The sequence below is a fragment of the Vulpes lagopus genome, chromosome 3 (assembly GCF_018345385.1).
Source record: "Vulpes lagopus strain Blue_001 chromosome 3, ASM1834538v1, whole genome shotgun sequence".
Lineage (NCBI taxonomy): Eukaryota > Metazoa > Chordata > Mammalia > Carnivora > Canidae > Vulpes > Vulpes lagopus.
Window position 1 is genome coordinate 103998284 of NC_054826.1, and position 26936 is coordinate 104025219.

Here is a 26936-nt window from a genome sequence, read left to right on the forward strand (position 1 = left end):
CTGGAAGCCACTGCTAGTGTCCCACTCTTGTTGAGTGCCCTGGGCTGTGGGCTGTGTGCACTGTAATGGCTTCCAGGCACTGTGGTGGCAAGAATCTCACTTGGCAGGGAATTGGGAGTAGATGCCTGCCCCTGGCACAGGGTTGCCTTTGGGAGAGTGTTTCTGCAGTCAGTATCTATGTACCACCTGTGGACTCATCCCCGCCTTCCTGAGCTGTCATGTGGCTCCCTGCCACGTCCCCATAAACATGGCTGGGTGCATGTTTCTTGTGGCTGCAGAATGTATGCGCAGTGCTTGGCGTGGTGTCCTGTTGGACATTTCTGCCAGGATCACTCATGAAGGCATTCCATTTCAGAATGTGTGCAGTGTGTGTCACTGGTAGAATTCTCCAAGAGCTGGGCAGGGCACACTCCTCAACCTGGCCTTGAGCGTGTCTGCTGGTGAGCGGGGTCCTTCCAAGACTCCCACCTTCCCCTCCTGTTGGTCAAGTCTCCCAAAACCCATGTGTGTCCCTCTGCCTTCCACTCCTGGGAGTCTTTACTGCATCCTTGCCCAAGCCACCCCTCACTGGACCGATCCCCCTCTTTCTCTGTCCTCTAATCAGAGGCTGGTGCAGGAGCCCCGAGCTGTCTGTGAACTCCAGGGACCAGACTGGGGACGGAGGCTGGCCATCCTCCAAAAGTGTAAGGCAAGCATTTGAAGACCTCTTGCGTGCACTCAGGTGTGGGGTGGTGAGTAAATACCACCCCTGCCTCGTGGAACACAGTCGGAGACAGAGGTTTGAAGCAGATAAACACATGTGAACATAGAAATTGTGCATGAGCACAAATAATAAAGATCTGAAGTAAGATGGCAGGAGGGAAGGTGGTCTGATGGGTATCACAGAGGCTGGTAGGTGGGAGAGTGTTCCAGGTTGTGTGCCTAGCATGCGCCCACTGTGCACCGCCACCCAGGGGGCAGAGGCAAGGGGACTGGTATGGTTGGGAAGGAGCTGAGTTGTGTGGCCCTTGTGCCCCTGTCAGCTTGCTTAGCATGTGACCTGTGGTTTCTCTGTGCTCTGTGGAACATGTGCTTATCCACTGTATCCTCCCTGCTACACTTTCTAGAAGAAAACCCAAAGTCCATAAGGGAATCCATGTTGCATGCACCCCTCTGGCTGGAGGTTGACTGTCAGCAAGCAGCCCTGCGCTTGGGATGGCCCTGAGATCACCCAGAGCCTACATGGCCCCCTTGGTCCTGGAGACTAGCTGCCCTGCCCTCTTCCCTGTGCCTGGGCCCTTGTCACTCCTCACCCAGGTCAGGGGGTTCCCCTTGGCCTTTGTCCCCTCGCTATGCTCTCAGTTGGCTGGAGTTTGGCCCCTACAGGACTCTGTGCACCTGCCCTGTTCCTTGGGTTCCCTCTGGCTGGGTGTCAATCCTGGCACCCTGAGCCATCCAGCTAATGGTGAAATAGTATGAGCTGCGAGCCTGGCCTGATACCCCAACTAGGTGTGTGTCCTGTGTCTGCCAGTTACATGTGTTGAACCAGCTTGTTCTGACCTGCTGTCCACTCTTGGACCTTAGCTCTCTCCTGTCCTTTCTGTGACCTACCCCTTCCTTCTGCTGGACAAACAGATTTCTAGAATGTTCAGCCTCTCAACATTCCCTGCTGAGCCTCAATGGGGCCAACATTTTGGCTGCCTTTTTGTGGTTGGGATAGGTCCTGTGCTGTCTGGGGCTGGACCTGTGCTTGTCCATCCATCCTGACTCACCCTGGGAGCCCAAATACCCTGGACAGAAAACAGGGTCACCTGCTCTTGATGGTGGCTTAGCCTGGGCAGTGGCCCTATGGGGCACAGAGGACCTCGTGTGAGGGAGTGAGCCATTTGGGGCCATAATTTACCTGTCAGTTGAGGAAACTTAAGGACCAGCTGCATTAGTGGTTTAATCTGCATTTCCTAGGGCCCTAAGGAGATGCTTTAGGGATTTTTCAAAAGTGTGAATAAAACCTTGTTAATGTTTTCTTGGTTTCGCACGAAAGTGTATTTGCTAGAAACCAGCATGCATGCACATGTCATATTTACCCCTTCACCTGTTGGAGACCCCATGGGTTAGCTTGTGCTATGCAGTTAGTGCTCTCGGGAAGTGGTCAGCAGTGGTCAGCATGACCTGTGCTTATGTGCGAGCACCTCCTTGTCTGAGTCCTGGTTGAAGATTTACTTGGCTCAGAGTTGTTTTGAGTTCAAGTCTGGCAATGGCTGTCAGCGTTTGCACCCTTCGTATTTACAAGCCAGGCAAGACTTGGCATGAAGCCCTGGCACCACAGCAGGCGTGGAGCTGTACTAGGGATGACTCCTTCCTGGATGGACAGCACCATCCAGGTCCTTCCCAGGGATGGTGGCCAGTCCATGGGCCTTCTTCAGCACAGGGGAAGGTGGCTGATGCTCTTCCCTGGGCACCTGGGCTGCCTGCAGTGGTGGGCGGAACTAGAACACAGACAGCTGGGGGTGGGGGCTGCAGAGGTCATGCGGGGTCAGGGCCAGAGCCTGCATCCTCCATGTCTCCAAGAAGGTCATTAAAATGTCTCCTGCTGCTTCAGAGTGAGCTGTGTCCTCTGTTCCTTGAAGGTAGGTATTCTCAGGTGGGGACTTTTCTGATGAGGATGACGTGAAGGGGCCATAGTATAAAGATGGTTCTCAGAAGCTCAGACCTTGTCTGAACAGATGCCAGCTCAAAAAGGCATTGATCGATAGGCATGCCGACTTCTCCTTCAAGCACTAAGCACTTTGTTTTGAACTCCCAAAGGCTTGCGGAAATGCCAGTGACCCCAAGAGTTCAGCTTACTCTTGGAACTAGCGGTTTAATGTTTTATGAGTGTTCTCTTCTTTGCTTCCCAAGAAAGGCTGAGTTTCACCAGAGAGGATACCCCGATGGGAAGAGTTGGCCATCTGGGCACTAGTGTCATGGGTCAGGGCCCTGGGCTCAGCACACACGTGGGGTCCCTTTCCGCCCCTCGGCATGTGGGGGAGGAGGCAGGGCCACCCGAGGACTAGTGGTTTGAACAGCTCTTTCAGAGTACTTTGGCCTGGATTTGTGGAAACGTCAGAAAACTGCTCCTGTGGGAGGCTGGGCTTCTTGTCTCTGAGGGCCTTGCTGTTTCTCGTCCTTGTCATGAGGTCCTTGCTGTTTCTCATCCTGTGTTCTGTGAGGCCAGGATCCCCGCCATGGGGCTGTGTGTGCTGTGTGCTGTTACTCTGTCTCCAGGGAGTTTATATACAGAAGTGAAGCCCTTCCCAACTCCTTGCCTGCAGCCTGTGCTCTATATGCCTTTGCAGCTGAAGGAGTGTCTCCATGGGGAGGGTGGTCTGCACACCCCGTCTCCCATTTCCTCATCTGCTCTAATGTCCTTTGCCTCAAGCTCCCTCCTTGTCCACACTGGGGTCCCTCTCCCCTGCTTCTTTCCTGTGTAATGGAGCCATGCCCTCGACCCCTGAGTCCTGCCTTGTGTGCCACCTCCTGGATGTCTCTTCATGTGCTGGGCATACCTGGTATGTTTATTTCTCGATTGTCCTGTGCTGGTCACAGTGACTGAGTTGTGTGCATGGATCCCCTTCCCCACACTCGTCTTTGCCCTGTGGGGCCCCCGCAGACATCTGACTTACTAGGTTCAATGGTGTCCCCCCCTTTCCCTCAGTGCCTGCAGCCCTGCTTTCTGTGGTGGCTGCTCCATGATGTCAGGGCTCTCTCTCTTTGTGTCTCTGTTATGGCTTGACAGCAACAGTGACCCTTTTTGTCTCCTACTCTTGGTTCACGGAAGCTGTGCGGTTTCTGAGCCCCATCGGCGTGCAGCCCCACGAGGTTGCACCTGCGCTTCTCATCTCTGCGTTCATGTAGGGCTGGTCACCACCGGGCAGGCTGCTGAGTGCTTCTTGGTGCTGATGGTGCTGGGCAAGCCTCTACAGAGCATCTGGTGGCTCCCCTGAGGTGTCCTGAAGGTGGATTTTACCTATAGTTCTGTCTCTTGAGCAGTTGAGTGCAGACCAAGTGTCAGGCCTCGGGGCAGGCCTTGGGGACACAGGCCGACAACTCTGAGGATGGTGCTTATCCTGCGGCTATGGGCAGGGCAGAGAACACACTCAGGCCAGGGCTGCCCGCCTCGTGCTAGTCTTGCAAGGTCATGTGTCCTCTGGCTTTCTTCCTTCCTATCCAAGTTTCATGGAAAGCATTTTACCACCAGGAGGGGTAGGCATTCTTTCTAACTATGCACGAGGGCTTCACCTACCTGGGCCTAGGCCCAGTCACCTTTCTGTGGGTTCCATCAGACACATGGTGGTGCTGCCTCTCAGTTGGTACACTTGTTTCTGTGACATCTCAGGGCAAGGCTGTGGGCTGTGGTCAGGCACTGGGGGGCAGAGGCCCACTGGTTCTTTAAGGGTCTGCCCAGTGAGCTGGCAGCCCCAGACTAAGATGTGGGTGTCCTGTGCCCCAGCTTCCTTCCTGGCTGCCAGCAGCTCTCGGGGTGTGGTCTCCAGTCTGACCCCCACGTGGCTATGAGGGCATTGTGCTCCCACCTGGTAGGGTTTGGGGCTTGGCAGATTCCCCCAGGGCTGTCCCCACTGAACCTGTGCTCTGGGGAGCTTCTGAGCAGCTTGGTTGGACGGTGTGCTGGCTGTGGTCGTGCCTTTGTGTGCACCAGCCAGCGCGGGAGCACTGATTCCAAGCCTTCATGAGCTGCCCACCTGAGTCCAGTGATTCTGGGGTCGATGCCACAGTGCTTGATTGTTAGGTTGACCTATGCAGAGTTTTAGATTGAGTTAGAACTCAAAATAGCATCTTTTTTTTTTTTTTAAGATTTTATTTATTTATTCATGAGAGACACAGAGAGAGGCAGAGACACAAGCATAGGGAGAAGCAGGCTCCATACAGGGAGCCCGATGTGGGACTGGATCCCAGGACTCCAGGATCACAACCTGAGCCAAAGGCAGATGCTCAACCACTGAGCCACCCAGGTGTCCCAATAGCCTCTTAATAGCCTCTGTTTCAAGTGAACCTTTGTGCCTGTTTTTATGTGTTTGGTCATGGAACACCTGGAGGTGGCAGGTGCAGTGGGTCACACCTCAGTGTAAGACTCCAGGATGGCCAAAACGAAGTGCGAGTGAGCAATGGTCCCTGTGCTCGGCCAACCTCGGGCGCCCAGACAGGGCTCTTTACCCAGCGTGTCCTCGCTTTCTCTGTGTGTGATCCACTTTCATTTCCAAATTAAACCTAATAACAAAACCCTGTGCTCACATCTGGGAGAGGAAATTAGCATGGTGGAGGCCACCTCCAGAGAGAGCACTGTCTGCCATCCTCACAGATGAAGGTTTTCTTCAAGTTGCGCAAAGCTAAGAGGACATGATTGGAGGCCAGGTGTGGCTGAGCCTACAGGTCCCCTCCCTGGCCCTCCGGCCGAGCCCCAACTCAGTCCTGTCTCACCCGTACCGCCTCTTTGAGTGCTGCACATGTCACCTGACAGTGCAGTCCTTTTTTTTTCCTGACAGTGCAGTCCTATTGGTGCTCTGCTTCTGGGGGTTTTTGCAGATTTTAAGAATTTCCCTTGGAAAAAGGTGCCTTCTGTGCCCTGAGGGGATATAGCTCCTCGCTCAGGGGCCTTTCCCAGGATGCCTCTCCTCACAGCCCCTCTCCACAGAACCCCCTTCCTGGGGGGGCTCCCCAGAGCCTCATCCCCTCCATCAGTCACTCTGGGTGCAGAATCCTGAGACTGCATAGTCTTGGGAGTCAGGGATTTTTCCTGCTGGTGTCAGGCACTGGCTGCCGTTGGCTGCTCAGAAATATGTTAGAAGCAGAGAGCAGCCCCTGGGCAGGACTGAGGGACTGGGGGCATTTTGTGGGAAAGGGAGGCTATACCTGGGAGTTGCATGTTAGCATGCAGGTGGGCAGGAGTGCAGGTCCCTGAACTGGGCCCTGAAGGGATGACTCGGAGGCCACTGGCCCAAGCAGGACCTGCAGGGACGGTTGGCCTGCTGGGGGTCTGGCCGGTTGTGAGGAGCCACCACAGGATGCCCCTGCCCCAGTGTCAGAGCCCCTGGCTGGCAGCCAGCAAGGCAGCTCTGGGGGGAGTGGGCCCTAACTTGGGATGGTGGGGGCTCCCCAACACCAACTGCACATCTGGCTGCTGTGATCCGGATGGAAATGCTTGCTGGTAATTTAGCTCATTCAGAAGTGCTTTCTCCCAAAGCTCTGTGTTGCTGACAATTTTTCCCATTGTATGTGGGGTTGAGCTCCCCCCTCCCCCCGCCGCCTGCCGTGTTCTGGGATCACCCTGGGTGTCTCTTTGAAATCCAGAAACTCCTGAAAAGCTCTAAGTAGCTATTCACCAGCGAGGAAATGGCAGCGTGCCGGTTGCACGTGTGGCTCTATTTTGGGACCTGCGTGACGAGCATGTCCTGGTCCTGGGGGACCCGTGGCTGGGGTCGTGTTCTGCGGGCCGGGCCTCACTGCTCTGCCCTTTTGCCTTTCTTGTGCAGTGCCCGTGGGCTAGAGAAAGTCCGGCAGCAGCTCCAGGAGGAGGTCCGCCAGGTCAGCAGCCAGCTGTTGGAGGAGAGGAAGAAGCGGGAGACGCAGGAGGCCCTGGCACGGAGACTCCAGAAGCGAGTTCTGTTGCTGACAAAGGTACAGGGCATGGTGGGGGTGCCCAGGCTGGCCCTGCTCAAGAGGCCTGCCGTCCTGGCCAGCAGCTGCCAGTCCATCCCTTCCACGTCCAGACATAGTGTCTGATTCCCAGGCACCCATGGCTCTTGAGATCACAACCAAACTAAGGGCACTTTTAACCACAGTGGTTTATGTCCTGCTTCTTGATCAGTCAGGCTTGTGTGGAGCTGCTGCGTGTCCCCCTCAGAGGACCATCAGCTTCCCTGCACCTAAAGTAGGTAGTTGTGGCGACTTTCTCAGGCTGTGCTTTTATCCTGTCATGTTAGCAGGGTTCTAACGGCAAAGACTTCCTTAAACCCTGGGTGGTCTCTTTGAGACTCCGAGGGCCCAGGTGTGGGCCCCTTTCTGGATGGTTGTCCAGAGACCCAGTGCTCCTGGTGAGGGGTAGGGCTGGGGCTATGCCGACCCATGCGGCTCTGGCTCGCAGGCAGGGTCCACCCTGCTCTAGGCTATGGGCAGGGGCAGTCTTCCCTTCCTTCAGCGACCCATGAGCCCAGGGTAAATGGCAGTGGGTCTGTGGCCTGTGGTCTGGAATGAAAACTGTCTTCCAGATCCAGATGCACTGGGCAGAATGTTCTTGTTCTCAGCCTCATATGTGGGGCTGGGATCTCTCTAATTGTCCTTGTCCTGAAGAGCTTCCACTGTCTGGCTCAACAGTCTGCTGGAGCATGATTTGAGGTTGTCTGTGGGAGTTTGAGTGCTGAAGTTTCAGAAAACAGGAAGGAGAGAGTCTGAATCCGTCCCTAGACGCTCTCCAGGCACGGATGTCGGGTGTCCAGCTTGCTGGGCAAAGAAACTTCCTGTCTGCCCTGAACCCGACACTGTGTGGGCCGAGTGGGCTACCCCAGGGAATGGCAGTCCACCTGGGGGATTCCAGGAGTTGTGCCTCATGCAGAGGACCTCCTGCTTATAGAGCCTTGAGAGGACAAGTCATATTTCAACTACTAAAAGTCTGCCATTTTATGGCTTCTGCAGCACATTTCTTACCATGCCATGTTATCCCTGAAGAGCCTTGGCATCACATCACCCTGCGTCCAGGGGCTTCCCAGGTCAGGCTCAGCTGACCTCTGCACACCAGCCCCAGGCTGCCCCTGACGTCCTGGCTCTGCAGGTGGCACTTGTGGGGGAGTTGTGCAGAATGCCCTCATGAGCCACCTTTGGAACCTGGGCTGCCTTCTGAGAGAGAGGAGGACATGGTCCTTTTGCCTGGGTGCTTGTGGTCGGTTACAGTGTAGGGTATGGAGCTGCTTTCCTGTGCTCCCACTTCTTCCTCCCTTCCTTCCCTAGCATGCACAGCGTGCCAGCAGGTCCTCTCTGCACAGATGTGGGGTCACGGCGGCCCTTTAGTGCTTACAGTCTAGTGGGACAGATAGCAGCGACACACACATATGCCATTTGTGCTGGAATTTTTTTTTTAAGATTTATATTTTATTTTAGAGAAAGGATATACAGAAGGAGGGGCAGAGGGAGAGGGAGAGGGAGGAATCTCAAGCTGACTGCTCCCTGCTGAACACAGAACCTGATGCAGGGTTTGATCTCACAGCCTTGAGGTCATGAGCTGAACCGAAATGAGGAGCTGGCTGCCCAGCTGACCTAGATGTCCCGTGTGACGGAATTCTTGTTGGAGCGGAAGCCATAGCTGAGCTGAGGCCTGAGGGCTCAATCTGAATGTCGCCTGCAGGATTTGGGGGAATGGGCATGAAGGTGCTGCTCGTGTCGGTCCAGACACGTGGGGACAGAGCAAGCAAGAGGTGGACAGCACAGCTGCCCAGAGGGCATGTCCTTGGCTTGGACAAGGGGCTGCATGTGGCCGGGGGATATTTGGACCTGATATTCCGTCAGTACAGGCGAGGCCAGGCTGCAGTCCCTGACATCATGGCCTTTCCCGGGGTGACAAGTGGGGGGACCTTCCTCGGTGACCTCAGAGAAGGTGCTCAGTCCCTCTGGATCCCCATTTTGCTGTCCTTGGAAGAAGCAGGGGTATTGTGTGCCAGCCCAACTGGTTCCCGTGTGGATGGTACTGGCGAGGCCTGGGAAAGCCACGAAAGGAGGAAATGGGACAGAGGTCCCTGAAGAATCAAAGCCTGGGACCACCACACCATCCGGCAAGCCCACTTTGAGCATTGACTTGAAGGAAGTGGAATCTGTGTGGAACAGGTGTGTGTATCCCCACCGTCATGTGGCATCCTTCACGACAGCCTGGGTGCCTGCCAGTGGGTAAGTGTGCTGAGAAGAGATGGCATAGGGGCACAATGGAATATCATTCAGCCATGAAAAAAGGAAATCCTGCCATTTGTGACAATGTGGTTGGACCTGGAGGGCATTGTCCTAGTAAGTGAAATGTCAGAGAAGCATAAATACACTATGGTTTCACATGCAGAATCTTAAAACACTGAACTCATGGATACTGGAAACAAGTTGGTGGTTACTAGAGGCAGGGGCTATGGCTAGGAGAAATGAGTGGTGCTAGTCAAAAGGGACAAACTTCTAGTTGTAAGATAAGTTATAAAAGAAAAAATAGCAGCCACAGATGTGTCCCCTTGTCATGGGAGGCTCTGGGTCACCCCATGCTGTGGGGACGCAGCTCCCCATCCCCAACCAGTTGCCTCCACCCGGCCTCTCCACCCCGTGTGAGCTTGTGTCAGAGCTGCAAGTCTGCTTGGAAGTGGGGGCTGGTGGGTTCGGCAGTTGTGGCATGTGGACAGTGGGTATGTGGCCCTCTCAGGGAAGGGAGGCTTCAGGAGGTCTGTGGAGGGAGTGTGGGATGAAGCTGGTTGGACAGGTTGGTGGTCACACTGGTGGAAGGCTTTGCTGGTGGCAGCGGTGTGTGTGGCTCACTTGACCCTCCTGAAGGTCTTAGTGAATGATAGGCCACTGGTGGCCCGAGCTCGGTGCCCTCTAGCAGTGGGCGTGCTGTGCTGTGAGGCTTTCCTCCTGGTCACCTGGGGGACGGGCTCAGAGGAGACCCTGGAGGGAAAGGCTCTGGCCGTCAACATGACTTACCTGTGTGGACACGGATCTCGCTTGTGCGACTTAGCTATGTCTGCCAGATCTATCCATCCACATGGTGGACTTGGAGAAAGTCACCGTGCACAGTTACACCTTGAGTGTGGGGGTTATGCCCCTCCCTGAGGGCAGAGCAGTTCCTGTTCCGAATTTTTCTGCATGAGATTCAACTCTCCTCCCTATTTATTCTTTAATTCAACCATTTATTTATAGCAAATGGACTTGTAGATATTGACTTTAGAATTTGGTTTTAATCCAGCTATTGATTTTACTGCTTTGGCCAATGGGAGTTCTTTCAGTTGTGCTCAGTGTGAGGGCTGAGCCCTTCATCCTTCCTCATCATCTGCTGCTGCTGCAGGTCCCTGGGCTCATCCTGAGCATCTCCTGCCCAGCCCTGTGCCAGCTGCTGCTCCAGGACTCTGCTCGCTTCTCTGCAGAATGGCGTGGGTGTGCTAGGTCTTTGTGGCCCTGTCAGCTCACAGCCAGGAAGTGTGTGTGTGTGTGTGTGTGTGTGTGTGTGTGTGTGTCCTGGCTTCTCTGTACAAGCACATCCATAAACATTTCCCTGTGTCTTTTCCCAAGCTCCCATAAACCAGACGTGTTCATATGGACGGGTCCCCTTCCAACCCACACCATGTGGGTCATCCCAGCACCCCCAACTCCAACTCCCGGCATCCCTGACACTCCGATACCCCTCACCCAGTTGTTCCACGCTGTTAGCCCTGGGTGATGACTTTTTATATTTTTAGCTTTTTGTTTTGAAATAATTATAGATCATAGGAAGTTGCAAGGATAGCACAGAAGGGTTCCTTATATCCTTCACCGTTTCCCCAGTGCTTGTATTTTATGTAATTATGGTACCGCGATCTGATATTGGCACATGCATGTGTATTTCTGTCTTGTTTTCACACGTAGATTTGTGTCCCCACCACCCCCTGCAGGGTGCCACACGGCCTCACACATGCTCAGTCATGCCCACCTCACCTGCCCCACCACGGCCTTGACGTGGCAGCCACTCATCTGTTCTCTGTTAATAAAATTTTGTCCTTAAAAAAAATAAATAAATAAAATAAAATAAAATTTTGTCCTTTCAAGAGCATGGTAAACATGGAATTGTACAGTGTGTGGCCTTTTGAGACTGACTTTTCCACTCAGTGGATTGCCTCAGTTTGCCTGGATTGTGCGAATGTCAGTAGGTAGTTCCTCTTTGCGAATGAGCAGGACTGCACAACTCGAAGGGCGTTTACAGGTTTTGCTGTTACAAATACCCTTGCTAACGATGGTGCCCAGGGTTTTGGCTGGCTGTGAGTTTTCATTCCTCTGAGTGGATGCCCAGGAGTGTGATTGTGGAACCCTGCATCAGCGACCCCTGAGAGCTGGGGACAGGCTGCTCCTTGCTGGACCGGGGGTGGTGGTCGGATGGCATGTCTGGGGCTGAGGCTCTGAGCTGGGTCTCCAGGCATAGGGCTTGGGACCCCAGGCCAGCACAGCTCTTCCTTATGTGAAGCCTGTGTTTGCTTCGGTCATGGCACCACAGCCGTGGCAGTGGACATGGCATGAGTGTGTCATCTCAGAGTTCTGGGCAGGCCCAGCTGCTTCCTGGTCCCCAGGCCCTAGCAGAATGCATCAAGGTGTCAGCTCTGCCCTTGCGGTACAGTGGTCCTAAGGCTGTCAGGGTGAGTCTGTGCCCAGGGTCATTGGGCCTGTTGTGGAGTTCAGTTCTGTGGTTGTAGAACAGGGATCCTATTTGTGCCAGCTGTCCTTGCTAAACACCTGCTCACATTCTTTCACAGGTGTTTCCTGTGGCCCCGCCGGCCCTGGGAGGGGGTGGAGGGTTGAGGCCCTGCCAAACTGCACATCTCTGTGGCTTCCTTTTCTGCCTGCACTGGTGAAGTTCGCTGCTTCTCCAAGCTCTTGTGACTTGGTCAACCCAGGCAGCCTAATTCTCCGACTTTAGGGTCCCTTTGTGTCTGCAGAAATCTCCTTGTCTTGCCGGGTGACCATGTTCCATCATGGCCTACCATATGCGCTGTCAAGGAGAGGGTGCTATTGACACCAAGACCTGGAAACTCAGACACCTATAGGCAGGCATCACAATGTAGGGAGTGGTCCTGCATGCTGGGATAGGGTGGATGAGGGTGTGGGGGCGGGGGACACGTGCCACCCAGAAGGGGTAGTCTGGCCCCCCTCTACCTCTGTGTGCCACAGGAACTGTGAGTCCAAGAGCAGTCAGCACCCCTTACTCAGAGTGCTCCCATTCACAGATCTCATGTGAATTGAGCAGGTGCGCTTATTCTGTGTGTTGGGAGGTCAGGGGACAGGTGCAGTGCTCAGAGAAGCTGTTGCTGTGCACAGGGCCAGTTGGTCCCTCTGGAAAGACCTGCCCATTGGCTATCAGCAGGTATGAGAAGAGCCTTCCTGTCACCTAGCACAGAGGCCACGCTGCTCTTCTCTCTTCTCCATTTTAGTAGGAGTGCTGCTGATGGCTGCGAGCCCTCTGTTTGCTGAGACCCCGGGGTTCTAATATGTACCCTCCTCCAGGTTAGAGTCCTGGTTGCAGATCCCTGTCAAAGCCCGCACCTCCTGGCAGGAGCTGTGGGTATAACCCCCACCCATGGAGGCCATGCTTAGACTGCACCCTTCCTTTGTGAGGTTTTGGCCTGGCCTTCTTCTCGGGTATTTGCTGTCCTGCAAGGTTACTGCTCCGTCCCAAGGCAGGAAATTTCCATTCTCCCTGGCTCAGCAGGTTGGAAGCCGATGGCCCTTCCTGGCCTAATTCCGTCTGCACCCCAACCCGCTGCACTCATGGGCCTTGCTGAGTCCGGGAAAGAGTGGGTATTGATTGCCTGGCGCTGACTGATGCCTTAGACTGACTGTTGCTCAAAGGCACGTTCCTGATGGGTCGATAGCAATCTCCCGCGCAGCCCTAGGTCCGGCTCACAGGGACCTGTCTCTCCCGCCAGCGTGGTTATGAAGCCGTTCATCAGCTATTGGCATGGGGGTGTGGCTAGTCTGCTGCTTGGTACTCAGTGCCAGGTACATGGCCACTATGTGTCCACCTTTGGAATAATAACCCTGTGAGCTCTGCAGCATGTCAGACACCAGCCAGGTGTGCTTCCTCCTCAGGGTGCCTCCAAGGTGGCGGTTCTCCGGCTAGCAGGTGTTTGCTGGTCTTTCCCTGTCCTTGCAGAGAAGAGACCCCCCTGGCCACTACCTACCTGGAGCAGAGCTGTGTGTGCAGTGCTCCTGCTGCTGGCCGCGGCTCTGTGCCAGGCCTGCTACAGGCCTGCTGTGGGGCTCTGGGCACCTGTGTCCCATCGAGGGTCCTATTTGTGTGCTTGACATTTCAGCATACAGCGCTTGGAGTGTGTGGTTTTATTTTGAGACCTTATTAAGCGGCTCCAGTCTAAGGGTTTAATTGTTACTGATAGCTGAGAGTGTAATCACCTTGGTAAAATACCATGACTATTTTAAGCAATTGAAAATTGGCTTCCAGAACTGGGTGAACACAAACCATTTTCCTATTTAAAATGAGCTATTTCCAGTGTGCCCCTAATATTCCACAATATGGTTATAGAATTTTGTTATTTATAGAACCTCAGCAGTAAAAGCTAACTTTTTAGTAAGAAATTAAAAAAACAAATGGAAGTAGAAGCTTCCCTTAACTCTTTTTTCTATATCTTAACTGTTCCCCTATTCTGTATTCTATAGAGGAGGTGTTTTGGAGAGGAGGATGCAGATCACTGGTGTCTTACTTACTACCTTGGGGATCAGAGTGCATGGTTTGGTAGTGATGATGTCTCACCCTTGAAAGATCCCTGAGTAGGGTGGTGGTCCTCATGGGGGGGCTAGGTGAGTGGTGACCCTGGTGGGGTACAGGTCCTAGGGGTGGATGGGTGGTGGTCCTGGTGGGGTGTAGGTCCTGGTGGTGGGGGTGGTGGGAGTCCTGGCTGGGGGGCACGCAGGTGGCTGTGCCCAATATGGGGCTTGAAGTACTTCTGGGGGCGAGTGGGTAGTGGCTTCCTCTGTGTTGGGCATGGCAGGGTGTGGAGTGCTGGCTGGCAAGAGGATGTCCACCACGCTCAGTGTCAGTGGGGCTGCAGCTGTTTGGCAGACACCAGCCCCCATGGATGCCCCTGGGTCTGCACCAGAACCCGTGTCTCTGGCTTCAGTCCTTCTCTGGTGGGCTGTAAGGGTGCCACACTATTATTTGGGCCCACTGGTGCTCAGCGAGGTTGGCCCTGCATTTAGGGGCTGTTTCTCTTTCTCTCCTGGAGTTCTCTTCATATTCTGATCATGAATCTCTTATTGGAGACCTGTACGACCACGTCTCTTGTCTACACCATGCTGCCTTTCTCTTAATTGTGTCCATTGACAAGTAGCAACTATTAATGTTAGTGCAGACCAGCTTACTGTTTCTGTTATGTTAGGTTGGTGCTTTCTGAGCCTTGGTGAACTCGATGGATGTGATCTTTGCTACCAAAGTCATGGAAATAGCTATTCTCTTCTAACTGCTTTATTGTCTCATCTTCTATAGATTGATGTTTGGGTGTGACAGGAGGTAGGTGTCAGGATAATATTCCCCCAGATGTTAATTGGATTTACACTGGTGATCATCTTGCCACATATACAAACACCCAATACAAACACCCAGTTGTTGGGTTGTATGCCTACACCTACACTGTGTATCAGTTACCCCTCACTTAAAATTCTTATCTTACTTTTTCCTCTTTCCTTTGACTATGCAGTAGACCCAGCAACATTTTTTGAGAGACCAGCCCTTTCCCGTGGACTGTCACAAGGCCTTTGCTACCTATCGCAGGCTGTTCATGGACAGGCCAGCTCTGAGTTCTCTCTTCTCTTCCATTGCCTCTTCTTGTCTCTGTTCACCCTACCACCTTGTCTTCATTATTACAGCTTTATGTGTCAGTATCTGTGAACCTTCAAATTTGTTCTTTAAGATTCTTTGGCTAATTTTGGTCTTTTGCATATCCTCCTACATTTCAGGATCTGTCCATTTACATGAAAAACTACTGGAACATGATAATGATTACAATGAATTTGTAAATCAGTTTGGGAAGATGTGACACCACACATTATCTTCTGAAGGAGAACATCCCATGTTAGATGCATGTTATTAGACATTTTCCCAAATATTTTCTGTTTTCAGTGCAGCTTTAATGGCATCTCTGAGGACTTGTATCCCATGTATGTTACTGGTGTGTGGAAATGCAGTCAGGTTTTGGCTGCTGCCCCTGCGCACGGTAGTCTTGCTAAACTCGCTTCTTGGAAAGCAGCTCCAGCAGAGGGGAGCCTGGCCTCTGTGAATAACACAGCTGACCTCTTCCTTTCTGGCCCTCATGCCTTTCCTTTTTTTCTTTCCTGTCTTCTTTCTGGGACCATCAGTCGACTTGTCACTCGGAAGTGATGCTGGCAGTGTCCTTCTCTCACGCAGGTCAGGAAGCTTCGGTAATTTGCCACTGAGGACGACATGTGCTATTTGTTTCTTGTAGATACTGTTTATTGAATTAATGCAATCCCTTATTTGTATGTGTTTTTTAAAATTTTTAAGTGATCTCTGTGCCCAATATGGGGCTTGAACTCATGACCCAGAGATCAAGGGCTGCATATTCCAGCAACTGAGCCACCTGGGCACCCCTATTTATTGTTTTCTAAGAATTTTTATAAAAAAATGCCTACCCCATCAATTTTGATGTGGGTTATTTTTATTACTGTTCTGTTCCAAGTATTTTCTCATAGTCTCTTTGGATTTGTTTTTTTTTTTTTTTTAATTTTTTATTTATTTATGATAGTCACAGAGAGAGAGAGAGAGAGAGAGGCAGAGACACAGGCAGAAGGAGAAGCAGGCTCCATGCACCAGGAGCCCGATGTGGGATTCTCGATCCCGGGTCTCCAGGATCGTGCCCTGGGCCGAAGACAGGCGCTAAACCGCTGCGCCACCCAGGGATCCCAGTCTCTTTGGATTTGTAAAAGCTGACCTTCAAGCAAAGTGTCCTGTGCTCAGAGTCACAGTGCAGGCAGGCAGATGGAATGCTGGGAAGGAATGGAAAGAACCCATACCTACTCACCTGTTCCTTTGCTGTCTTGTCCCATAGATCTTGGCGGAGTGAGTCCTGCATGCTGGGCTCTGCGCTGGGCACTTCTGGGGCCGAACAACTACCGGGTCCATGCTCCAAACCCAAGGGTATCTCCCTCTAGGGGCCAGAGCAGATTAGTGAGAGCCTGGGACCACTGCTGTGGCGACTTTTGCTGAGCTCTGGAGGCCACTAGGGAAGGAGCCCTGGGTGAACCTCCTGTGCTGGAGCCCGGTCAGTGGGTTTGGGTTTTTGTTTTCATTTGTTGAATAACTATAGATCTGTAGGAAGTTGTGAAGCCAGTGGGACCAGGTTCTGTGTGTCTTTCCCCCAGCTTCTGCCCTGGAAACATCTCTTACACTCTCAGCTATCAGTAGCTTCTGCCCTGGAAACATCTCTTACACTCTCAGCTATCAGTAACAATTAAACCCTTAGACTGGAGCCGCTTAATAAGGTCTCAAAATAAAACCACACACTCCACACACTCGCTCCCATGCTTATAGTGCAGTATCAGGCATTTGACGCATATGTGTTTGTGTGTGTATGTTTGGGGGTGGGGAGGTGGGTTCTTTGTCACATTAGCACATGTGTAGATTCAGGGAACCACCACTGCCACAGAGACCTTCTGCATGGTGCCACAAAAGCAAGCACAGCCACTCCACTATCTCCTATATTCTGTTTTCCATCTCTGCTAATTTTGGTATTTCAATGATATTATGTAAATAAAATGATACAGTATATGACATATTAACATTTTTATGTTTTTGAATTAATAGACTTTTTTTTAAAGCTGTTTTATGTTTATAAAAAAAAATTAAGGGGAAAGTACAGACTTGCCTTGTGCCCCTTCTCCTGCCTCAAAACAGGCTCTTATGCTGTTCACACCCTGCATCAGTTAGGTACATTTGGTAACGATCCAAGAACCATTGCTGTTCCATTATTTCTAACTCAAGTCTGTGGCTCATGTTAGGGCTGGCTCTCAGTGTTGTGCATTCTGTGCTTTTACAAATGTAAGATGTCATGTATGCACCCCTGTGGTGTCACCTCACAGAATGCTGTCCCTGCCCTAAAACCACTGTGCCCTACATGCCCACCCTTCTTCTCTCCTCCTGAAGCCCGGGTAGCCACTGACCTTTCCTCATCTCCGTAGTTGTGCCTTTTCCAGAATGTCCTACAGTTGGGGTCATAAGGTGTGCAGCCTTTCTGGACTAGCTTCTTTTACCAGCAGTATGTTTTCAGGGTTCTGCCATGTCTGTCATGGCTTGATGGCTCATTTCTCTTTAGCACTGGACATAACAGTTTACCTGCATGCTCCCTTAAAGAGGGGCATCTTGATGCTTCCAGGTCTTGGCAGTTTTGCAGGAAGTGGCTGTACATACTTGTGTGCAGGTTTTTGTGTTGATGCATAATTTCAACTTCAATATCTGGATCACACGGTAAGAGTATGTTTTGCTTTAAATGCTTTTAACACCAGTACTTCCTCCAGAAAGCTGTGTCAAAGTCCTATGAGGTGGGAGTGTTGCCGTGTTCCTGAAGGTGCAGGAGGGAATGACCTTGAGACTGGAGCTGTGTGGGTGGGTCTGGCTCCTGCTCTGGCCTCCTGCTGGTGACCTCTGCCTCCCGGCCCCCCTCCTTGAACAGGTCTTGGGCCATTTTACCTCTGAGCTTGTAATTGGATGCGTATAAGCCCAGGGCACTTGTCTGCTTTTCATGGGCAACTGTGTGGGTTAACTGAGGTGACACCAAAGGGGACTAGGGTCCTGAGAGGAGGACCCCTGGGCAGGGAGAAGCACAGTGGGGGAGGAGCACAGTTGAGGGAGGAGCCCTGGGCAGGGAGGAGCTCCGTGTGTGTGTGTGTGTGTGTGTGTGTGTGTGTGTGTGTGTGTGAGAGGGGGAGGGGGGGAAGCTCAGTGTGGGAGGATCCCTGGGTGGGAAGGAGCTCAGTGTGGGGAGGGGCGGGGGGATCTCAGTGTGGGAGGAACACAGTGTATGTGAGAGAGAGCAGTGGGGGGAGAAGTCCTAGGCAGGGAGGAGTGCAGTGGAGGGGAGCACAGTATGAAGGAGGAGCACAATGGGGGGGAAATAGTAGGGAGAGGAACATGGTGGGGAGGAGTGCAGTGGGGGGAGGAGTATAGTGTGAGGGGAGGAGCCCTGGGTAGAGAGGAGTACAGTGTGGGGGAGGAGCATAGTGTGAGGGGAGGAGCCTTGGGTGGAGAGGAGCCCTGGATGGGGAGGAGCCCAGGGCAGAAAGCAGATTCTGATTGTACTCCACTGGCTGTCACTGCAGGGTCCCTTTGCAATAGCAGCTGTCCCATGCCTGAGCTCAGGTGGATTGCTGACAGCTGGACAGCATGGCCTCTTACCTCAGTGAAAAGCAGATTATGTCTGTTTCTCTTCCAAAAGAACTTTAATGGCAGCTGCTTTTGATCCACGTCTTCATCTTCATCCTTTGTCCTTCAGAGCCCACAAGTTTCCTAATCTTATTAAAAGGATTTCTCTTGTACACCTTCCTTTTTAATGCCGAAAATTCCTGGGCTTTGGTAGCATAGAAGGCAAGGCTGAGAGCGCCCAGCCCCTGCTCTGTCTCCTGAGAACCAGTATGCCATGGAAGCGCCTGGCTTCTGTCTGTCTCAGAGTGAGTGCTCTTGGGTGTGCTCACTCTGCACCTGTCCCCACCCTCCGCCCGAAGCCAGCCCCCACACAAACTTCATTCTGCACAGTGATCTGTGCTCCGTGTGGAGATGCAGAGCACATTTTCTCTTGACATGTGTTTAAGTCTGAAATGGTCCTGGGGGGCCTTGAAGATAGGCAGGGACGCACCTGGTTTGTGCAGCTGGTTGGTGCTGTTAGGTACCATCTGTTTTCAGCCTTCTGTCGGTGATGGTGGGGAGGACGCAGTTCTAGCTGTTATCGTTGGACCGAAGCTGCTATTGGAGTCATGGTCATTTCTGAGTAGTAAGAGTCACTAAGCCACAGCATGTCCATGCTGTCCTACTCTGAGACCTGCATCGTTAGGGTTTCCCATCCACACATGTGCCCTTACTGATGTCCTGGGTCTACTGACCTGGTACATGGTTTTGGGGGCCTTGCCAAGCCCCTGTCTCTGTGACGAGATGAGGAGGCTGAGGAGCTGGATGGTGACCAGGTGGGGCTGTACCCTGGCCTTCTCTGCTGTCCCCCTTCTCTCTGTCCTGATGCCCAGCCTGTCCTCCACAGGCAAGACTTCAGGAGCTCTCACTAGGTCTGCGGAAGCTCTGGATCTTTGGTGTAGGTGGATTTTACAGGGCTGTGGTTGGCTCCTGGGTGGGCTGAGAGGAGTGCTGACAACATGGGGGGTGACATTAGACACATAGTGTAGCCAGGCAGTGTGCTGGGTATGCCCCTCATCACTCCCACCTCCTCCGTTATAGAGACGAGGGCACTGTGGACCAGAGAGGTTAAGTCATCCCAGTGACTCTGCACTGCCCCTTGGGAGGGCACGAGTCGGTCCTTTAGGGTGGAGTTCCTCTGTGTGCCTCCAGATCAGGTTGGATCTTGTGAAAAATACAGAGTTTGAGCAAGTGGCCCTGGGAAGGACCTAAGATCCTGCCTGTCTCTTCAGCTCCCAAGTGGTCCCTGGGCTGTGGGTCAGTGGACACTGTTGAATAGCAGTAAGTCCAGTCCATTTCAGAGCTAGTGTAATGGGACCTGATTGACCAGGCCCGGGGTTGTGCCGCAGAGACATAGTGCAGAGACATTGTGCACCGTGGTGACACCTGTTTTTATGCACAGTGCCCAGACAGATGGCTGGTCCTTGGCATTGCTGATTAGGTCTCTGCAGATGTCTCAGGCCCCCCCACTGTACACATCCGGTCCTGGTCCTTGTCACACGCTGCTCTCCTCTAGTGAGTGTAGTGCTGCCCCCCCTGCATCCCCTCCACCTCCCAGAGGAGCACCCTTCCTGCTGAGTTTGTTTGTTTATCTGTTTGCCCACTGGGTGCCTGTCCTGCTATCCCCACACCTGCACCTGCTGTCCTGCCGAGGCTGGTAGCTCTTGAGGGGCAGGATCCGTGCTGTACTTCCTCCCTGCCTTTGTCATGGAGCCTCACACCCACTAACTGGGGAATGGCAGGAGATTGGCTCTGCTGCCCCAATGATCTCAGAACTCAGCAGCAGTCTGCAGAATGGAGTTGGTGGCTCTTTTGTGAGTCGGGGGTCTCAGAGCCCCCCACTGCCATGGAGAGGGCCTGGGCAGTGATTCACACCCTTTAAATTCAGGTTCAGATTTCGACCTTCCTCTCTCTTTTCTTTTCTTTTTTTTTTTCTTTCTTTCTTTTCTTTCTATGCCTCCTTTAACTTTTGCCTGATCCTAAAAAAAAAAAAAACCAAAAAACCCTGGAGTTGGGCAGTCCATGTCACCCAGCCCGTGGTTTCTAATTTAACATTTGTTTTGCTTAGCATGGCAGCCTTCCTCTTCCCACAGAGAGGTGAGATCCTCTTTGCTTTAAAATTTAATTTTGAGGTGTTAATATGTTGTCCTTTCAGGTTACCTTTTTAGGCTGATATTTCTCTTACATCCATCGAGGTAAAATAGTGCACCTGTTTTATTATGGGAGCACGCCATTTGTACAGTTGTTAGAAGGCCCGTCTTGTCATCACTGTCACTTAGTCACCTACCAGGGGGGCAGCTGGAACCAGGTTGAGGCAGAAGAAACACTCCTAGAGAGAAAAGCAACTTTAGGAAATGTAATGAAATTAAAACAAAATGCCTGTTTCCTCTCCAATTTGAAGATGTTTATTAAGATAGAGTTTGGGGGAGGATGTGGAGGGATGGCACATGTAGCTTCCCCCAGCCACTGCTGCGGGTGGGCTGGAAAGGATTGACTGGAGGGGTCGAGAGGAGAGGACAGCTGAGCCTTCTTGTTTCTCACTTGTGGGAACAGCGCCAGCCTGGCACCCATGGCCTCAAGGCCCTGCTATAGGGGCTCCAACCCCCAAAGGACCTTCCCCTCCCAGCCCTAGGATTTGGATTCAGAGAAGCTCACATACCTTCCTCCCCACCTTCCACACATCCTTAGGAGAGACTGCAACCCTGAAGTCCCAGCCCGTGCTGGTATCCTGGGCTTCAGAACCCTCTGCCTTAGGGGTGAGCCTGGGTGGGTGTGGGCTGTGTGGCCTGGTAGTGCCTTCACCAAGAACCATGAGTTTGGGGAGGCAGGGTGGGAGGTGCTCACAGTCCCAGGGCATCCTGGCCACCAGGCTCATGTAGCTAGTTCCTTCGTGGCAGTCTCCATGACATATGTTTGATCAGAAGCCCTTTGCTTTCCTTTGGCTAGGGCTGATTGCCTGTTGTACCATTTCATGATAACAGATTAAATCTGAGCAGTCTAAAAAGGACATCGCTGGTAACTCCTGCCCCTTGGGGGGGCACGAGTCGGTCTTTTAGGATCTAATTTATGCCCGTTGCACAGGACCATTGGTCCCTGATCACTGGCTCCCTAGCTGCCTGGGCCCTGCACCTTCTCCTCCTGGTACATCCTCCTTGTGCCCCACCTGGAATGTGCTTTGTGGGTTGGGGCAGGTGGACATCCTGCCTCCCATCCTTTGTGCTTCCTGGACTTTCCACTTCTGCAGGCCTCGGGGCCTTTGCTGATGCTTCTCCCTGATTCTCTGGCTCTCGGCCTCCCCAGCTGCTTGGCTCACTTGTCCTCTTTATCTCTCCTGAGAGAGATGGGCCTTTTCTGTTTGGTTCATCAGCATTTAGCTGTAGGAGGCTCTTCATGTAGAGTAGGCACTCAGGAAATATCTGTTAAATGTTCATTGGACCAGAGAGGGTGACTTGCTCAGAGCCCGTGATAGGTGAGAGGAAGCATCCCACCTCTGCTCCCTGTCTCCTGTCCCTACTCACTGCCTTTGCCTACGAGTGGCCCCCTCCCGCCTCCATTTGGGCATTTGTGCTGTGCCCTATGTGTACAAGCGCTCACTGCCTCTGCCAGCGGGCTCTGAGACAGGCATTCCTGATGCTACCCCTTCCTGCCTGCCACCAGATGGGTGTTTGGGGCCATCAAAAGTGCTTGCAGCAAGATCGTGGATACATACATGTCTGTATTGAATGCTGTGACTTAAAACCAGCAACTTGGAAAATGATGTCTTTTCCCCCCAACAGTGAAGGTTAAAAGGATGGCAGCTCCCAGTGGCAGAGGGGAGATGATTGTTAAAGGGAGTTGATGCCCAGGGCAGGGACAGGGCTTTGCCCCAGGAGTGCAGGGGTTGGACATGCACCTTCTTCCTCCCAGTCCTGGGAGTGGCCTGTGTGGTACAGCGGAGCTGGGTGCCTTGGTTTCAGCCTGGTTCCCCCACCTGTTCTCTGGAGCACACCTGCAGGCTGCTCTCTGTCCTGTCTATTGCCTCCCTCCAGCACGATCATCTTGGGGTCCTCCTGGGGCCACCTAGGGCTCTCCTTCACTGTTTTCTTGACTGCACATGTGCAAGAGGTTTGCTATGTGCATGCCAACATGTGCATATCCACTTGAAAAGCATGTATGTGATCTATGGTTAATGATGAAGTGTTAAGTAATTGAATCTGTGTATAATTACTTAGAAAGTTTTTAAAAATAAAATTGATAAAAATTAGTATGTGTAGTATCTCTCTGGATTGTCTTGTGCACACCCTGGGTTGCAGGCTCCCTGCATGGAGGTGACCATGGGGTCATCCTGCCTGAAGGGTACCCAACCATGGTGGAGGAGCCAGGCCTTGGCCATCAGACAGGCCTGGTGGCCACCTGGTTGCTGCCATCGCTTACACTGTTCTCTAAGGGGACACAGACAGCTTCCTCTCAGATGTACCCTGCATGCTGTCCATCTCTGTGTATCCTCATTTTGATGCTTCCTCCTCTGAGTCTGGCCGCCTACTCAGGCAAGTGCCCGGTGTTGGCGGGGCAGGGATGCTGTGTTCACCAGCCTTGGCTTGATTTCTTAGATGCCTTTATGCCAGCAGATGAAACCTCAGCTCCCAGGTTCTTCTGGACCCTCCCACTGGAGGGTTTCTTCCGCAATGCTTGTGAGCCCTGTGCACTCTAGCTGGCCACACTGACATGCCTGTCTACTTGTTCAGGCTCTGAGCAATCCCATGGGACAGGGATCAGGGGGCCGGTGCTGTCTTCATTTGTACATTGTATATTTTGCTTGTGTGGCATTTTTGTGTGAATATTGAGTTTCTAAAGTAACAGCATTAAAGTATTTTCTCTCTTGCTTCCTGAGGTCCTGGGATGAGTGCCTCCCTCTCCTCACCAGCAGCTAGGCCGAGGTTTCCTGCTACCCCAGGCCTCTAGAGCCTGAGACACCTGCAGCCCAGCATGGCTCCTGGTGGAGAAACCTGAGCGTCCTCACTGGGACATGGGCTGCTGTCTCTAAGCTCAGGCCTGACTGGTGCTGGGAGACCAAGGCTGAGTGGGGTATGGGGGGTGCGGGGGGCCTGGGCCTGCCCACCGAGCCCTGGTAGCAAGAGGGGCTGGGAGTGCTACCGGCCGACGTGGGAGGACTCCTGTGTCCTTGCTCATACTTTAGAATCCCCTCTCATGTGAAGACCTGCTCTCCTTTTAACTTGGTTTTGAAGAGATCTCCATCTCCGAACAACCTGTCCCCTGGGTGGAGACGAAACTGCAGGTAGACATTGGTGATGGCTTAGAGCATGGCTCCTTGCCAGGTGCTTCTCAGGTCCTGCTGCTGCTGGACCTGCCCTCAGGCCACTCCTGTGAGGGGGTTCAGGGGCACCCAGATGCCCTTGACCTCTGCTGGCTGCACCCAGAACCCTGCTACGCTTGGCCTGAGGCTGCTTGGCACTAGGCCTACTGAGGCTGGGTCCCCCCGATCTGGCTGCTTCTAGGCAGCTCCCTGTTCCTGGCCTTTGCCCCTAGGCAGCTCCCTGTTCCTGGCCTTTTCCCCCTGACTTGTCCTCCCTGTCACTGCCCAGAGAGGGAGTCCTGGAAGGTGCTTGTGCCCTCAGGTACAGGAGGGACCCCATGCCCTCACTCTGGGGAGGAGTCTCTGTGCCTCCTTCTGGGGGTCCTCATCCTCAGTGTGAAGGACCATGTGCCTTCCTTCTGGGGAAGGGTCCCTACACCCTTCATCTGGGGGTCCTTACACTCTCTGTGTGTGGGAGGGACCATGTGCCCTCCATCTGGGGGGGGGCACACCCTTTATGGGAGGGACCTAGTGTTCTTCCATCTGAGAGGAAGTCTTCAGTCCCTCACTCCAGGGTGGGAACCCAGTGTCCTAGTGTGGGGTAGGACCCACGCCTTCTGTCTGGGGGCTCCCCATGCCCTCACTTTGTGAGAGAGACCCCGTGCTCTCTGGGAGCTGGGCCTTGCCCACTCTCAGCTCCAGTGGCCCCCTTCCCACTGCAGGCTGCCTCCAGGAGCCCCAGGGAAGCCAGGTACTCAGCATTCCTTGATACCGTGGGGGTAGTTCCTAGCTTACTGAATGAATTTACCACAAGCTGTAGCAAAATCAAAAACTGTAGCAGCCTTCTGGGTGTTCAGTGGGGCGGGTGGGACTTGCAGCAGCCATTTGTCCCGAAGGAGAGGCATTTGCCCGTGTCCCTGACGCTGCACTGAGACTTCCTCACTGAGGGTGTGGAGTCACCGTCCTCCTCCTGAAGGAGGAAGCCCTGATGGCCAGCTGGGCCACTCCTTTCTCTTCCTCCTCTCTCTGAGCCCCTCTGGGTCTGTGTGCGACCTTGGCCATTGGCTGCCCGGTGTGGGTGGGTGCCCAGAGGTCGCATCCCTGGCTGTGTCAGGAAGGGAGTCAACACCTGGGCTGGGGGCTGGCCGTTCTGTTTTGATTTCTCCATTCTAGGGGAAGAGCCTGGGATGGAGGATCTGAAAACCCAAGATGGAACTAAACTCTGTCACTTTGTGCCTGGTGCTTCTGCCTTAGGATACCCTGCCTCTGAACCCTCACTTCCTCTCCTGGATGGGGATGTATATGTGCCCTACCCTAGCACCAGGCAGGACCTATCCAAGCACTGGGCAAGTGTTTGTGATTGTGAGCCAGGACTCTCATATGTGTAGTACATAGTTCAGCACACAATTATAGTCACTTCTGTTCTGATGTGACACGTGTGTTCCTAAAAATCTCCCTGCTACGCAGAATCACTTGAAACCTTCCTAGGTTACACGTTAGCGATAAAGGAATCCCACAAATGGTGGCACAGTGATATTTGTGCTCAGTGGTTGAGAAACACACAAATGCTGTAATGCACACAACTCCTCCCCTGGAGCAGAGCAGAGGCCGGGTGGGCGGAGGTGTGGTAGCAGGCATGGCTGTGCCCAGGGTGTAGTGCCTGGTGTAGTGGTTCTCCGCCTGGGGCGGTGTTGCTGTCATTCAGCATCCCTCAGGTCAGCCACTCATGGTTTATCAATGGTTTCAGAACTGAGACTGCTGCTTCCAAATGTGCCATATGGTAGCGCTGCTGGTGGCGGCTCATCTGTGCTGGGCCCTGGGCTTATGTACACTTGTGCATAGGACCTGTGTTGTAGTGAACGTATGTCAGACTCCTGGTAGGGCACCTGAACAAGTCAGCATTTATGAATGGTAGTGACTGCTAACATCCATCAAACTAACTTATTTTCATGAACATGGTTGTTTTTTGTTTTGTTTTAAATATTTATTTATTCATGAGAGAGAGAGAGAGAGAGTGAGGCAGAGACACAGGCAGAGGGAGAAGGAAGCTCCATGCAGGGAGCCCAATGTGGGACTCGATTCAGGGACTCCAGGATCACACCCTGGGCCGAAGGCAGGCGCTAAACCACTGAGCCACCCAGGGATCCCCTAATATGGTTGTTTTTAAGATTCTGTGAGCTAGGATTTGCAGAATCCCATTTTATGGGTAAGGGTTCTATGGCTGGGGAAGTTGAGTGCACCCAGGGGAAAAGGTAGGAGGCAGCTCTGCCTGTGTCTGGCTCAGGTGTGCCTGACTCTGACCTGACCTCCTTCCCATCTGTCTCTGCCTCCTCATGTCAGGGAGTGGGGCATCAGAGAGTGTGTGTGTGAGTATGCATACATACATGTGTGCATACAAGCATGCATGTTACTGTGCACATGCATATGGCTGTGTGACTTGTGTATGTATGTAAGTATCCATGTAGTGCCTATGTGAGTGTGCATTTCTGCCTGTGTACACTGTGTGTGTATGCATGGGTGCGTACGGGTGCATGTGCGTGTGTGTGTGTGTTTTCATTCTAGAAAGCCAGTTGTTGGATGTAGTTGGCTACCTTTCCCAGGAGATCTGCATGGAACATCAGGCCCTGAAGATGAGGACAGGCTTTAGCCTTCGTAATAGTTATTAAGTAGCAATAAAGTGGGATCTGTATTTACAGACCCAGAGTGTACTCAGACTGGAAGGTATTAAATATCATCCATCATCAAATGGAAAGCAGTCAAATGCAGGGAGAGTGGTTCAGAGTCAATAATCTTCTGGTTAACTTTGCCTGTAAAGATCTACACTGCCCCTAATAACCTCCAAGGAGGGAGGGAGGGAGGGAGTTTTTTCAGACCACAGCACGCCTAGCACCACCCTGGCATCAGGCCCGCGGTGTGCCACATCTCTGGGTTTGTAGCATCTCTATGTGGTGATTGGGTGTCATGCTGTGGCTGTGGGCCAGGACAGAAGTGTCTCTTGGTCCCTTTACACAAGTCTGCTTGCTTGCTTTCACCATAGATCATTTCCTTTGCATGGTGTCTGGAGAACAGGGAGGCAGTGGCAGTCAGGTTTGCCTGCGTGCCTAGGGCTTGGGGAGGGGGAGTGCAGGCTGCTGGCCATCTGCCCAGGAGGGTGGTGCTCAGTAAGGAGAAGCTTGGTGGGTGCCCTGGAGGGGTGTGCAGTGGATTGCGGACCTTCTCACTGGCTGCCCAGTCCTTTACTGAGTCTCTGTGTGTCCTCTCCATGTGCAGGATGGGTGTGTGTGAGGGGAATGTTCACACGAGTGATCGGGGGATGTGCCCAGTAATAGCTTCATCCCCAGGGAATTCAGGTAAAACTAGGCCAATATGGACTTGGAGAGGGAGCCACTGTGGGCTCCATAAGCCTTTCACTCTTCTTTGGTCTGGGGTTCAGTGTTGGCTCCTGGGCCAAGGGCCAGTGGCCTGCCCCTTGCCTGACCCAGT

The 26936-nt window shown here is 52.9% G+C and overlaps 1 protein-coding gene across 6 annotated transcripts in view; it reads left to right on the forward strand.

Moving 5' to 3' along the window:
* MAD1L1 (mitotic arrest deficient 1 like 1) overlaps positions 1–26936 on the forward strand; it is a 345450-nt gene that overhangs the window by 135028 nt on the left and 183486 nt on the right. For all 6 annotated transcript variants that reach the window (XM_041747758.1, XM_041747757.1, XM_041747762.1 and 3 more), the window contains one exon: positions 6507–6651. In XM_041747758.1, coding sequence (XP_041603692.1) covers positions 6507–6651 — 145 coding nt within the window. The remainder of the gene's footprint in view (positions 1–6506; positions 6652–26936) is intronic.